Here is a 15,384-nt window from a genome sequence, read left to right on the forward strand (position 1 = left end):
ACTTCTCTTCCATTTCTGGAGTTGTTTATTTTTATAGATTTGAGTCTGTATTTTAAAAAATATATTATCCACATGTATATCTACATGTTTGAAGCAGAGAAAATAAAGTGGAAACTCAATGTTAAACTTAAAGTCTTGGAATTCTAATCCTGCATCCTTTACCAACTGTTTTGTTTTTTTTTTTTTCTCACTGTGAATGAGACTAACGTAACTCTCTAGACATTTACTTTATTCAGAGACTGTCCTTCTCCCCCCTCAGTCCCAGCTGGAATTGAATTTACAAAAGAGCCCTGAAGGCTCCCCAATGGCATGGGGGTGTCATTCCTCAACTACATTGACTCAAGCATGTCGCTAGTTGGTTTGCCGTTCTTATAGTTTTTATGTTAACTCATTAAAAATAAATAATAGGTAAGAAGAAAGAACAAATAAATTTAAAAAAATCATCTATCCACTAACTAGAGAAGCTATTACCAATGATTTCAGTTTATCTTTCCTTATAATTAGGCTCTTTTATTGAGTTATTAGCCAATTTAAAACCCTGCTTTTGCTTGAGATCAATTAGTGAAGTGTATTACTTGAACCAAATTGTTCTTTTGTTTCCAGTTACTTTGGTTAAATACAGTGAAGAGATGATAATTGTGATTATGCTTTTATTTTGTAGGGTTGTTGACGGCAGATTGCAACTATCATGTCTGACTCCGTAATTCTCCGCAGTGTGAAGAAGTTTGGAGAGGAGAATCATGCTTTCGAGTCAGACGAATCATGTAAGTGGCCCTTTTCTCTCACTGTCTCTTGTACAAAGAGAGGTGAACTCAAAAGTGGAAGGAAGTGACCATCAATGGTGGGACAAGCTAGTGAAGCTGAAAGAAGCAGAGAAAATGAGCAACACAGACAACAGTTATTGGGTATGAATCTTACAAACAATCATGTGGTTCCTTCTGGAACTGTGTGACAGGAAGTCTGAAAGCTTAGGTAAGAGCACCAAAGTGTGGATGAGTGAGGGGAGACGTCTCTGCTGGGTAGAGTCCAGTGGTTTCAGGCAGGCTGTTACTGTTAACTGGAACCCTGTGCAGTTATCACTGCTTGAGGCAGTGACAGAGCCATCTTTTCCTGAGTGCTGATGTTGAGGGGAGCTGTGCGGGAGACTGCTGGCCAGAAGCAGATTACGTGGCAGGGGCCTGTAGTGCCAGTACCTGGCATGTTGTCAGCACAGATGATTCTAAGCTCTTCTCTTATTTTTAAATCCTGTGACTTTGCATTTTACAAATGAATAAACTTGGATGACTTTTTAAAAACTCGATAAAGTTCACATGAGTAATAATTGATGGAACCATAAGTCTCTAATCCAGTTCTGCCTGATTCTCAAGCCAGAGTATTACCCTGTGTCTATACTATAAAGTATGTTGACTCTTAAATTAAATTAAAATGTCAGGGGAACCAGGATATGCTATCCCACGGTGAAGAGCCACAAAGCACCCAGGGTTCGTTTCTGGTGACTTCTTGCACCCATGACTCTGGACCCCCACTTTCACTTTCTACCCTGTGGTCGGGAAGATTCTATGTGGTTCAATCTCACACCTTCCACTGACGTGGAAGTATCAATGAGATCTTATTATCTAATTAAATTGTGGTCTATTAAGTAGGTGAATTCGGTTTCTAAAGAATCAAGAAATAGATACATAGTCATTTTATTTTATAATTTTAAAAAAACCTTGATTTTCTTCAGCTAATCTAGGAATGTTGGTTCCATTGGCTGTTCAGAAAACATAAATATTTATGTCTTGGATAAAAATACAGAAATGTAGTCAAGGCAGCAGTCCTGAACCTGAAAACGTGTCTGCCTGCCTGTCTATCTGTCATCTGCCTTTGAGACTGAAAGAAAGAAAAGACAGATAATCATTTTGAAATTTTTATGAAATAAAAGAACTTTATAGGAAAGTTTTCCCAGATCAAAATTATTAATAATGTTGTTGCATTGTGTCATCATTATTAACCTCTTTATGCATTGTTTTTATCCTAACAGATAACAATGATAAGAAATCAGGGTAAGTGACTTTTTCAATGATGTAGCTTCTTTTCGGAGTAATTCCATAATATTCCTATAAAAGGCATAAAGCAGAGACTATTTCATGTACATCATACTTACTATAAAATTACATATATATATTATATATATGTATGAATGATCCATCCTTTTCTTTTAAACATTGCTCTAATTTGATTTTAAAAATGTTTTTGAATATACCTTCTGCATTAGATCCAAATCTCCTCTGGTGTTCAGGAATACCATAGAACTCCTAGCTTAAGTGAGCAGAGGAAAAGTTGGACGAGGATGATTTCATGGACACTAAGAAATCTCCAAACCCCATATTCTTCCCATAGGCAAATAATAGAAAACTAAAATTTAATCATTAGATATTTTTCCTTAGCTTATGAATTTAAATTCTCATAAACAGCTATCAACTAAATGCCACTGTTTGGTGTGGAAGCAGGATTAGATGGGGTCTAATTGAGAAAGCAGAAGAGAGGCACCAGGGGAGTTCCTGACATGGAGGTGGCAAAACGGGGAGGGCTTTGGGGGTTTCTGAAATCCTAAGTCTTCTTCATGGCAGTGGGAGGCAGTGAAGTGGAAGAGTTAGCTCTGGGCTAGAAGAGGTCGGGTCAGCCTGGTCCTCCAAGAAACACACTTCACTCCCTGGTTGGAAAAGAGAAAATGGTGGGAATGTTGTTGAATGACAAAGAAAAGATGAGCAGGAAGCTGAGGGAGTTCTTTTGTTTTTAGAGGAGGTGAGTGTAGAATGTGAAGATCACAGTAACAGCTTGACAAAGCTGCGGCTGAGAGGAACGAGAGTGATCTCGTCCACGGATGGAGTTCAGCACTGGGGGTCAAGATGGAGAGCACGTGTTCATTCACTCACTCATTTCACAAAAATTAATTGAATGCCTGTAAGGTGTTAGGCACTGTTGTAGGTGCTGAGGATACAGAAAAGATCCAAATAGGCAAAAAGCTTTGCATTTGAGGATGGCAGTTTAGTAAGAGAGAATGAACACCACAAATAAATAAAACACATAACATGGTAGTTAGTGATAACCTCTCACTCGCTTTCTGAGAGGAAAAAAAAAGCAAACGTGGAAATTAAAACATGAAATGTATGTATGTGTGAGGGAGAAGGGTTGACAATTAAGAGACGTTGGCCAGGGAAGGTCCTGTTGTGGTGACTTTGGAAGGAATGACTGATTGATATAAGGTATCTGTATCATGTAGATATCTGAAGAAAGAACATTTTAGGAGAAAGAATAGCAAACATAAACATCCAGAGGCGGGAAGACATTTGGCATAGATAAAATTGAGCAAGAGGCCAGGTGACTAGAGTACTAAGAATTGAAATGGAGTAGGAGACGGGATCAGAGAGCCAATGGGGCCAGATCATGGCCTTGGATGAGATCTCCATAAGGATTTAAGATTCCACCCTGGGTTGATAGGGAAGATGAGGGCAGCCAAGAGATAGGATCACATGTGTTGACTTTAGTTCACAAGTGGTGAGGGGTCTCTAGCAGGCCCGGCAGCCTGGCTTAAGGAGGGGACGAGTAAATAGCAGGATGGAGGCAGAGATAGACTTGAGGGAAAGGATTGAGGGTGATGGTGAGGATGTGGTTCAGAGGCCAGGCAGTGGGACTTGCGATGCCTGGGGAAGGAAGCGAAATCTTGGTGGGGTTTAGTGATGGTGAGTAACTGGAGTGTTTGAGGGACTGCAGAACTAATTGAGGTTGACAAATAGCCGAGGAAGGAGGTAAAAAGTGAGAAAACAAGACGTATGAACTGTCACAGAGTGATAGTGGAGTGAAGTATGTCAGAAGCATGGTAGTTTCACGGTCCAGGGTATGTACGTGGAATGGGTGACTTCAGTGAAGTGCAGACCCTTGGAGCCCAGGAAACTAAAGGCAAGTTAAGCATGACCTTATGAGAAAGGAAATGAATAACGATACTAAGGAAATTCAATCTTATGGAAATTGTGGAAGTGTTCTCAAAATTTCCATTATGCCAGTAAGCACTATTTAATGTAGTTGTTAAGATTTTAAGTGCTAAAAGGAAGCTTTAACATCAGCTAATCCAACCTCTTCAATTTATCCTTAAGGAAATGTAGGCATCAATAGGTGGAGGGTCATGACGGAAGGAAAATGGTTTATATCTTAGTATAATTGGGAGCGCTGAGGCCTTTTTACTTTCTCTCAATACCTCTCAGAAAAACCTCTGTGAATCTCTACTGAAATCTCTAGAAGAATGAAAGGTTATTTTTAACATAACCAGATTTGACTGGAATTTCCTAATCCCTGGGAATGTTTTTTTCTTGCTAAAGAATGGCTCACACCTGGGGAGAATTTCTCATTGTTTTGAAAAAGATGATCATTAAATTTCTATTTTCTTCTCAGGTTACAAGAAAAGAAAGGTGAAGGCACCAAAGTTGGCTTCTTTCAACTGGTAATAAAACTGTACTGATTTATGGCACTGGGTTTGCCACTGTGAATTGTTCAGACCCTAGAGGAAATGCTACGTCTTTAGTTATACTGGCAGATTTTTAACTACAGAGATAACTTATGCAGTCATAAGCTTTACCTATATGATAGCATGCTGAATAGTGATCAGAAATATGTTACCGATTAAACAAATCCACAAAGTCTCCTGGGAAATAATCACAGAACTCATAATTATCATTTTAGTAAGGAAAATCATCACAGTAGCATCATATATATTTATTCTTATGACAAGTCTTTTGAAATTTTATAACTTAGGTATTTACCCAAATTTGCACCGGATAGACAAGCATTTCTAGGCATGGGGTAGGCACTCTCCATTCTTGTTATCAGTTCTGTGAGCCAATTTGTGCCATTGCTACATGCACCACATGGTATATCTACCTGGCAATGGCATCTGTGGTAGTGGTTAGTTCCCCCTTATGCTGCAGATGAATAGCAGAACACTAAAGTCAGCTCCTGAGATAAAGAGAATAAATTCAGTGATTAGGAAAAAAGAAGATGATCTAACAATATACGAGACTCAAGTGTTAAATAATCGATGTACAATTTATTTTGATATGATTAGTATGAACTCGGCCACTTAATTAAGATGATTCACATAAAATCTGGTATTGAGTATACTTACCAGAATCTAGTAACAAAAATTAAGTAGTCCTCCTTCCTCTCCTACCTTTTATCCATAGATGATCCCTAACCCTAATCCTTTGTTTTTCAAGTTTCGATTTTCTTCATCAACTGACATTTGGCTGATATTGGTGGGAAGTTTATGTGCATTTCTCCATGGACTAGCCCAGCCGGGCATGGTTTTTATGTTTGGTGAGATGACAGATGTTTTTATTGACTATGACATTGAAATACAAGAACTCAAGATTCCAGGAAAAGCATGTGTGAATAACACCATAGTATGGATCAACAGTTCCCTCAACCAGAGTGTGACAAATGGAACACGTTGTGGGTAGGCTATTTTTAATTTTTCTTATGTCTTGAATTATAATTCAAAATGTATGAATGGACCCATATTGGCTGATGTGGAGAGGCATCTAACACAGAACAGACATATTAATTTGCCCGTATTTCTAGAAATTACTCTCCCTTGAAGCTCTTTCCAACTTATGAGAAAGGAAATGAATAACAATACTAAGGGAATTCGATCTTATGGAAATTGTGCAAGTGTCCTCAAATTTTCCATTATGCCAATAAGCACTATTTAATGTAGTTGTTAAGATTTTAACAACTTCTAAATATAAAACTTAACAGAAACAGAATTGGAAATAATTTTTCAAATACAGTGGTAAAGGTTAACTGTTTTGTTGACTGTGTGCTTAAATATGACACTATCAATACTTAATCCACAAGGGAGAAGAATTTCACTTTGGAGTCTCAAATCAAGAGCACCCACCCCAATTCCCTTTTGCCCCTTAGTTTTAGGGCTGTGGCTAATGACTAATACGAATAATGAGCATGCTGTGTTGGAGTAGAGAGTCCTTGGTCACAGTAGTTGAGTGTCCATGGAAGAGTGGTGTGGTGCTGTGATTGGAAGGTAGCTATGCAGAAATAGCCAGAACTCAGCCAGGTGCAGTAACTGTGCTACTGTTCTCTGTGATAAGCCTGACAGGCCACCTGGTAATCAGTGAGTCAGTAGTGCACGTGGGCTGACTCATTGTCACAGTATGGACTTTGCGTCCTGCCTCATGCTGCCTCAGGTTCAGGACATACTCATTTGCACGTATAAATCCATATACTCAGGTTCAAGAATCAAGGGCAGGGCACACCCTGCCTAGACACACACTTGGAATGACTCCCTCAAAAGAATTTCTATTTCACATCTTCATTTTTGAAATTTTCTACAAGCTTGATTCCGACTATGAGTAAGTTTTGCAAAATCACTGATACTCTTCAGTGATTTTTCTACTTTGAGGGTTTTTCATTCACTTACTCATTCAACCAAAATCTTTGGAACACCAACTATTGTACCAGGAAATGGTGGAAGCATCAAGGACACAGTTACCTTAGAAGTCATTGTCCTCATCTTGGCGACCTTAGGTCTAGCCAGCCAGACTATCATTCAATCATTCATAAATATGTAGTTTCAGACTGGTAGGTGCTGAATGGTGAAAAAGCACAAGATAACACACAATTGGCAGAATTACCCTTGAAAAATGAACACACCAACTCATAAGAAATAAATTTGCTAGTGTCTAAATATATTTGTTTTCTTTTCTAAACTTGGAAGTTTCTTTCCATCTGAAAGACTCGGAGCAGTTTGTTTAACAGAATTTGAGTGCAATGACAGTCTTTTTAAATGCTTAATTTTTGTTGGAGGACAGAAATGAACTACTTTTTACAGAGTGGTATGACCACAAAATGTAAAGTTAATCTTTCTCCCCATGTATGATGTAAATTGACTCAAACCATTAATAACATTAATAAATTAACTATCGTGAAGATATTTTTTTCAAGGAAAAATTCCAGTGAGTATATCCTGTTATGCCTTAAAAATTGAAAGTAAATTCTTGACTATTATTATTATTTATGGTACTGGGGATTGAGTACAGGGCTTCTTACATGTTAGGCAAGCATTCCTCCACTGAGCTCCATTCCCAGCCCCAGAAAATAAATGTTTAAGAGCTCAAAATTTGAGGCCTTTCCATGATAATAGGTGTTCATAAATATTTGTTAGATGAATTAAAGAATGAATCTACATTTCATGTTTGTATCAGGCATCTGTTAGAAAGGAATTTTCTGTGGCTCATGCTCCTTTTACTCATTCTTACTGTGACCCCTGGGAATTTTCAGCAGAACATTGGCTTTGGCTGAATTCATATGATGCCAAGCATGTAAATGAACATTTACCCTTTAGTTTTTTTTAGAAAATTTCATACAGATATCTGAAACTGTGTAGAGCATTCCTTTCTTAGGCCATTGGGTTACCAGGAGTTCTGATAAGTTAAATACTTTCATTGTGAGTTATTATGGTCACTAACATGAGTACTGTTTCTTGTATTTCTGAATAACATGTTTATTTAGCTTTTATGTACTAAGATCACTGTGAAAATGGAGTTAGATGGGACAGAGGACAAGGGAGAGAACATTTCCCATCTGTGAGTAGTTAATATGACTCCAATGTCCCCCAATTTCCTTTTCAAGTTTCTTTCTTGGAAAAAAAGATATCATTAAGGATACAATTTCTCTACCCCTTATAGTAGAGGTATTAGACTTGGAATCTACAAGACAACTCATTAATTTTAGCAACGTAAGGATGCATGATAATTGTAGGAGCTAGTTTTACTCTTCTTTATGTTGTTTTCCACATATCTCTAGTAATCTGTTGGATGGAATTTTTAATTTAAATTCTTATAATGGCTTTCAGTGAGTGACACTGATAAGGATTACAGAACAGCAGGCTCCTGATTAGCTTATCAGAATTTCTGCTCAGAATAGTAAATAAGTAAAAGAATGAAAGCAGATGAAAGAATAGGAAATTAAAACATCATAATACAATTTTATTTTACCCAAATAAGTATAAATAAATGGAAGCAACAAAGTCTTTTTAACTCAATCATGGAAGAAGCATACTATAATTTCTGTGATAATCTATTGGTCACATAGATCAATTCCAGTACAGTTTTGGAAGGACTTTATAAGAATGTGACTACCTAAAGAGAAGAATCTCTGGGGTCCCACTGGAGGCTGACCCTTGCCACCACTGGGAAGCTTGCCCCAACTATGGATGCATGAAGTTGGAAAACTGAGGATGTATTTTCACTTGCATTTCAGTGTATTTTCTTAGTAACATACGTTCAACTTAGTCATGTAAGCACTACTTTGAAGTTAGATGCTTTAAAACTACAAACTTTTAAAAAATTAGCTTTTTTGAGATATGATTCATATACCAAAAATTTCAACCAATTAAAGTGTGCAGTCCAATGGCTTTAAGTATAGTCACAGAGTTGTATACCCATGCCACAATCAATTTTAGAACATTTTCCTTACCACAAAGAAATCTTATACCCTTACCTATATAGATTCCCTTAATTCCCATTCATATCATTCCTGGGCAATGCTAATCTTCTTTCTATCTCTGTAGATTTTCTTATTCTGGACATTTCCTATAAATGAAATCGTATAATATGTGGTCTTTTATGTGTAGCTGACTCCATTAATGTAGCATGGGAACAAAAATGTTTTCAAATTTTATCTATGTTGTAGCATGGACCAGTGTGTCATTTATTTTTATTGTTGAATAATATTTCATCATATGAACATAATATGTTTTATTTATCCATTTGTCAGTCCATGGGTATTTGAGTTGTTCCCACTCTTTGGCTATTACAAATAATGCAGCTATGAACATTTGTGTGAAAATTCTTGTGTGGACATATGTTTTCATTTCTGTTAGATAAATACCTAAGAATAGAATTGCTGGATCATGTGGTAACTACATGTTTAATCATAGGAAGAACTATAAGGCTGGGTTACAGAGTGGCTATACCATTTGCATTCTCCCTAGTGGTATATAAGGAGCCCAATTTTTTCACATCCTCACTCACATTTGTTACATGTTATCTACATTTTGATAATAGCTCTAGGAGGCTGAATAATGGTTCCCAAGGAGATCTAGACCTTAGTCCCTGGAACTTGTGAATATTACCCTATACAGAAAAAGAATCAATAAAGATGTGTTTAAATTAAGGATCTTGGGATAGATGAGTTCATCCTGGATTATCCGGGTGAGCTCTAAATGCACCCATAGTTGCTTTTAACAGGGACAATTACCAAGAGAGAGGCAGAGGGCAATTTGACTGTAGAGAGAAGAGGAGAGGCAGGGTGACTATAGAGGAAGACAGTGTAATGATGTTACACCCAAGGAATGTCAGCTAGTACCAAAAGCTAGAAGTGGTAAGGAAGAGATTCTCTCCAGGAGCCTTTGGAGATGGCACAACTCTGGCATAACTTGCTTTTGGCTCAGTGAAGCTGACTTCTGATTTCTGTTTTCCATAAATATAAGGGAACAAATTTTCTCTTGTGTTAAGCCATCAAGTTTGTGGTGATCTGTTACAGCTGTCATAGGAAACTGATACAGTAACTCACCTAGTGAGTGTGCAGTAGTATTTCCTTCTGGTTTTCATTTGCACTTCCCTAAAGGCTAGTGATGTCAGACATCTCTTGAGGTGCTTATTTGTCATATTTATATCTTCTTTGGAACATGACTATTCAGATCTTTTGCCCTGTTTAAAATTGGCTTATGTCTTTTTATTACTGAGTCATGAGGTTCTTTAGATATTCTAGATACAAGTCTCTTATCAAATACTGGATTTTTAGAAGACTCTCCTCATTCTTTGAGTTATCTTCAATCTCTTGATGTCCATCTTCTACATTTTAAATTTTGGTGACATCTACTTCATTTTTCCCTTTTATTATTTTGTTGCTTCTGCTTTTGTCATCATATCTAAGAAATCATTGTCAAATCCAAAGTCAGAAAGACTTAAATCTACATTTTCTTTTAAGGGTTTTATAATTTTCCTCTCATATTTAGATCTGTGATTCATTTTGAGTCAATTTTGTGTGTGATGTGAGGTATGGGTCCCACATGATTCCTTTCCACATAGTCAGTTATCACTGCGTGGGTTTTTTTTTTAAGACTCTCTTTTCTTGTTTTCTTTCCTCCCCTTTCCTTCTTGCGTCTGCCCTTCTCCTCCCCCATTTCTCTTCTTCCCTCCCTCCTTCACCCCCTCCATCCTTCTTTCTTTCTTTACCATTGAATAGTCTGAGAACCCTTATCAAAATAAATGTACTATAAACATATGTTTATTTTGGAGATCTGAATTTTATGCCATCCATCTATATATCTATATTTTAAAAATTTATTCTAATTAGTTATACATGACAGCAGAATGCATTTCAACTCATTGTGCATAAATGGAGCATAACTTCTCATTTCTCTAGCTTTACATGATGCAGAGTCACACAGTTCATGCATTCATACATGTACATCCTTCCCAACCCACACCCCCACCCCTCTTCTCACTCCCCTCAGCCCATCCAAAGTTCCTCCATTCTTCCCTAGGCACCCCCAACCCCCATATTAATCAGCATCCACATATCAGAGAAAACATTTGGCCTTTGATATTTTGGGATTGACTTATTTTGCTTAGCATGATATTCTCCAACTCTATCCATCTACCTGCAAATGCCATAATTTCATTCTTCTTTAAGGCTGAGATATATATATATATATATATATATATATATATATATATATATATATATATATATATATAAATATCACATTTTCTTTATCCATTCATCTGTTGAAGGGCACCTAGGTTGGTTCCATAGTTTACTGTGAATTGAGCTGCTATAAACTTTGATGTGGCTTCATCATCGTAGTATGCTGATTTTAATTCCTTTAGGTATAAACCGAGAAGTGGGATAGCTGGGTCAAATGGTGGTTCCATTCCAAGTTTTCTAAGGAATCTCCATACTGCTTTCTAGAGTGGTTGCACCAATTTGCAGTCCCACCAGCAACGCATGAATGTACCTTTTTCCCCACATCCTCGCCAACATTTATTGTTACTTGTATTATTGAGAATTTCCATTCTGACTGGAGTTAAATGAAATCTTAGAGTAGTTTTTATTTGCATTTCACTAGTTGCTAGAGATGTTAAGCATTTTTTCATATACTTGTTGACCATTCATATTTCTTCTTCTGTGAAGTGCCTGTTCAGTTACTTAGCCCATTTACAGATTGGGGTTTCCTTCCTTCCTTCCTTCCTTCCTTCCTTCCTTCCTTCCTTCCTTCCTTTCTTTTCTGGTGTTGTTTTGGAGTTCTTTATATATCCTGGAGATTAGTGCTCTATCTGATGTGCATGTGGTAAAGATTTTCTCCCATTCTGTAGGCTTTCTTTTAATGTTATTGATGATTGTTTCCTTTCCTGAGAAGAACCTTTTTAGTTTGACTTCATCCCTCTTATTGATTCTTGATGTCACATTTTCTTCATTGAGCCATTGTTAGACACTTAGGTTTATTAATTTTTTATAGATACAAGATTATTTTAAAATCATGTGAAAAGAGAAAAGAGCTAAAGTAACTAAGACAGTTTTTTTTTTAAAAAAGGAACAATAAAATGGAAGGAATCTGTCTACCTGATCTCAAGGTATATTATGTAACTACTATAATCAAGACTATGTGGTATTGACAGAAGGCAGACATACAGATCAGTTGAATAGAACAGAGAGCCCAGAAATAGATTCACACACTTACATCTGATTTTTTACAAAGGTAGAAAAAGCAGTTCATTGGAATAAACTTCTTATCACATGATAGTCAAGCAATTGGATATCCATAGTTTAAAAAAAATGCACCCATATGAAAGCTCAAGAAGATCTTGGACCCAGATATTTTTTAAAGTGTCAATTTTTAGAAAAATATATAGGAAACCACTTCATGTTCTGGGATAACCAAAGAGTTCTTAGACTTAAAACCGAAAGCAAAACTCATAAAAGAAAAAATCAATACTTTCCATTAGGGATTTCACATTAAAATTAAAAACTTTGATCTGCAAAAGACCCTGTAGAATGGTGAAAAGACACAAAACAGAATGAGAGACATATTTACCTATTATATGTAGAACAAAAAGACTAGAGTCTAGAAGACATCAAGAATTTTCAAAACTCAATGTTAAGAACAACCAAACTCCAATTAGAAGATGGGAAAAAGACATTTTACTAAGGCTGTGAAGATGGCAAATGAGCACATGAAAAAAAATGTTCGATATTATTAGTTAGGGGAAAACAAAATAAAAATGAGATATCACTATACAACTACCAGAATGGCTAAAATAAAAAATAGTGAAAACTCCTGAATGAGGATGAAAAATAGTTTCTTGGGGGGAAAGCTGTCATTCTCTGAAATAAACATCTAGCTAGTGGTAAGTGTGCAACCAGTTCACATGAATGTTCTATAAAGTAACTTTGCCCAAAGGTAAGTTATTTGTCTATCAGTAAGTGTCCTATTTATTTAGGAATGCAGAGCCACCAAGGTTCTGAACCTAGGACTTGGACACACTTATGCCATCTCATAGCACTTGGCCTGCAGTTGGTGCTGATAATGTGTAGCACCAACTCCTGGGGATTAGTCTACAGTGCAGGCAGGAGACCATTGGCTTTCTAGGTTCCCCTAGTTTCCATAATAATCTGGAGATGTGATTTGAGTTTTACCTGCTTTAGAGATTGTCAGAGGAGTTGACCGTGGCAGTTATTTTCTTCTTTATTAGTATTTTAAAAGTCAAAGTAAAATCAAGATGCATTTACTGATTACCTACTTTATATAGATATTGTACCACACTTTGAGAAGAGTGCCCAAACAGTATAAAACCAGCCTTTACCTCAAGTAGACTGCAATTTACTAGCAAGAAAAATACGAATATACTCCATATAAATATATGGAATACAGTAAAGAAAAACAAAATGTAAATTTTTTTCTCTTTCATTGTTAAAGTCTTGCCAAACTACATTTCAACCCCAATTCTGCAAATGTGAATCAAAAGCATATTCTATATTTGAGAGATAGAAGAGCTAGGTTTACTTAATCCTTCCCTGTTAAGGAAGAAAAATATTTTATTTTATTTTTTTACCTTCTATAGAATATTGCTGCCAGATGGCAATAAAACTTGTGAAACAAGTTTGTTCTATATTAAGTAAATTATTTGGTCTGAGTTCTCTAAGGGGAGAGAATAATTCAAGTTTGAGTCACAAGAAGGTCTGATAGAGAACAGGAATGGTGCAGGATGTTCATCCATGATGAAGATGCTGCTTCTGCTTTTTGAAAGAAATCATCTATCATTTAACTTGTCTTAAAGGGTCAGCATGGTTATCAGCCAATATGTTGATTTTCTAATTGTAACATTCCTTATTTCCTGAAAGCAATTTTAGAATATTTTTTCCCCTCCCTTTCCTGGTCCTGCCAATCCCAAACCTTGTGCCATCACACGTAGTTCTGCTGGGGAAAATGCAAAGCGCTTTCTTGCTATTTCCTGCAAGTGCCTTTGGCTTCAACTTTAGAAACTGTCTTGAAAGGGAGCTTCTTGGGCTGTAGTCAGCAAGAAGACAGGGCAAAGAAAGGGCTTTTCTCCCCTTTGGAAAGATGACATGCACATTTTTCACAGTGTCATTCTGAGATGGAGAAATTGAAAAGCTGGCTTAGATTCCCACAGGAGGTAATGGTAAGCCTCTTGGTTTACAGCACCCTTCATTCTATGTGTCTTTTTAGACAGTCTGTCAGACTTTCAACCTTTCTCTGGCTATGATTGCTCTATCACTGCATGTATATGAGTGGAAAGGTCCAAGGAGAAGGGAGCACGGGGCAACCATTCAGGGACCCCTCTCTTCTAGTAACTGCTGAAAGATCATTTACACTCTTAGCATCTCTGCTTATAGAAGTAAAGGGGATGAGCATATTTTCTGTGATTGGTACTATGAAATCTATTTAGAGTTTTGGTTGAATTGATAATAATTTTGCATAGATAAAATGCCTCACTCATTTAATAGAACTACATAGCACATATATTTCATATATTTTGTTTTAATTTTAATTTTATTTATTTTTTCAGTACTGGAGATTGAACTCAGGGCCACTCGGCCACTGAGCCACATCCCCATCCCTGTTTTATATTTTATTTAGAGACAGGTTCTCATGGAGTTGCTTAGCGTCTCACCATTGCTGAGACTGGCTTTGAACTCGTGATCTTCCTGCCTTGGCCTCCCAAGCCGCTGGGATTATGGGCATGTGTCACCATGGCCAGCTATATATTTTAAATCCCTCTGTACATACAAATATAACCCTTGGTAATTTCTTCCTACCTGTAAGTCTTAACATCTCTCCCACTCCCTCTTTTGAAGGTTGCTGGACATTGAAAATGAAATGATTTTTTTTGCCAGTTTCTATGCCATTACTGGTGCCGCAGTACTTCTCTTAGGCTATATTCAGGTTAGTAGCACCTCCATTTTATTTACTGATCAACATCTGGGCTCTTGACATTACATGAAATGCAGTGTTGACTTTAACCTTTAAGCTACTGGAAAACCATAAAAATAGCACTTCTGTGTTGGGAGGATGTGACAGAAAGCGGGTGGGATGCTTTTCTCAGGGAACAGAATCAGTTGTCCAGAAGGGGAGAGTAGACTTTTAGTTGCAATGTCTATTTCTCTTGCCCTTCACTACTTTATTCTCTCTCCTGAGCTCAGAAAGCACAGCTGTGGGTGTGTTTGTAGGAGAGAATTGAGTAGCCCGGAGAAAGCCAAGCAAGTGGAGGTAAAGGAAAGCACAGTGTAATTTCTTTTCCGCTGTCATTGTTGAAGTCTCATTAAATTGCATTCCAACCAGCATTCTGTAAATGTGAATTAAGTCATGGAAGGCCTAGGATTATTTAATCCTTCTTAAGGAAGAAAACTTTTCCATTTTTTGCCACCTTCTGCAGTTCCTGACCCCCTCTCCACCCCGTGTCCCAAACCCTCTCCAGGCAATGGACAACTATGTTATGATAGCTTATGTAGCCGAATGTGATAATATGCCGAATGCTACACGTAAACACTTGACTACAGAAACTGCTCCCCTCCTCTCCAAATAAGTGCATTTACTTCCTGTATGTACTGACAGATGACCGCAATAATGAATGAGCAGTTAGAAACACATTATGCTTGAGATGTCTTAACCTATTCCCGAATGCCTTCTGTTTTCCAAAGGAGTGGTCAAGCCCTTGCCCAGCACTCTCTTATTCTGCAAGAGCGGGAGCCCATGAGGCTGGGCACTGGCCACTGAATCACAACAGGGCACACTTTCCACTGAAG

General features: G+C 37.2%; 1 protein-coding gene across 3 annotated transcripts in view; it reads left to right on the top strand.

Moving 5' to 3' along the window:
* Positions 1-688: 688 nt before the first annotated feature.
* Abcb11 (ATP binding cassette subfamily B member 11) overlaps positions 689-15,384 on the top strand; it is a 78,305-nt gene continuing 63,609 nt past the window's right edge. For all 3 annotated transcript variants that reach the window (XM_027946155.2, XM_027946154.2, XM_027946156.2), the window contains exons 1-5: positions 689-764; positions 2,024-2,045; positions 4,432-4,480; positions 5,253-5,491; positions 14,437-14,524. In XM_027946155.2, coding sequence (XP_027801956.1) covers positions 689-764; positions 2,024-2,045; positions 4,432-4,480; positions 5,253-5,491; positions 14,437-14,524 — 474 coding nt within the window. The remainder of the gene's footprint in view (positions 765-2,023; positions 2,046-4,431; positions 4,481-5,252; positions 5,492-14,436; positions 14,525-15,384) is intronic.

The sequence above is a fragment of the Marmota flaviventris genome, chromosome 11 (genome assembly GCF_047511675.1).
Source record: "Marmota flaviventris isolate mMarFla1 chromosome 11, mMarFla1.hap1, whole genome shotgun sequence".
NCBI classification, from domain to species: Eukaryota; Metazoa; Chordata; class Mammalia; order Rodentia; family Sciuridae; genus Marmota; species Marmota flaviventris.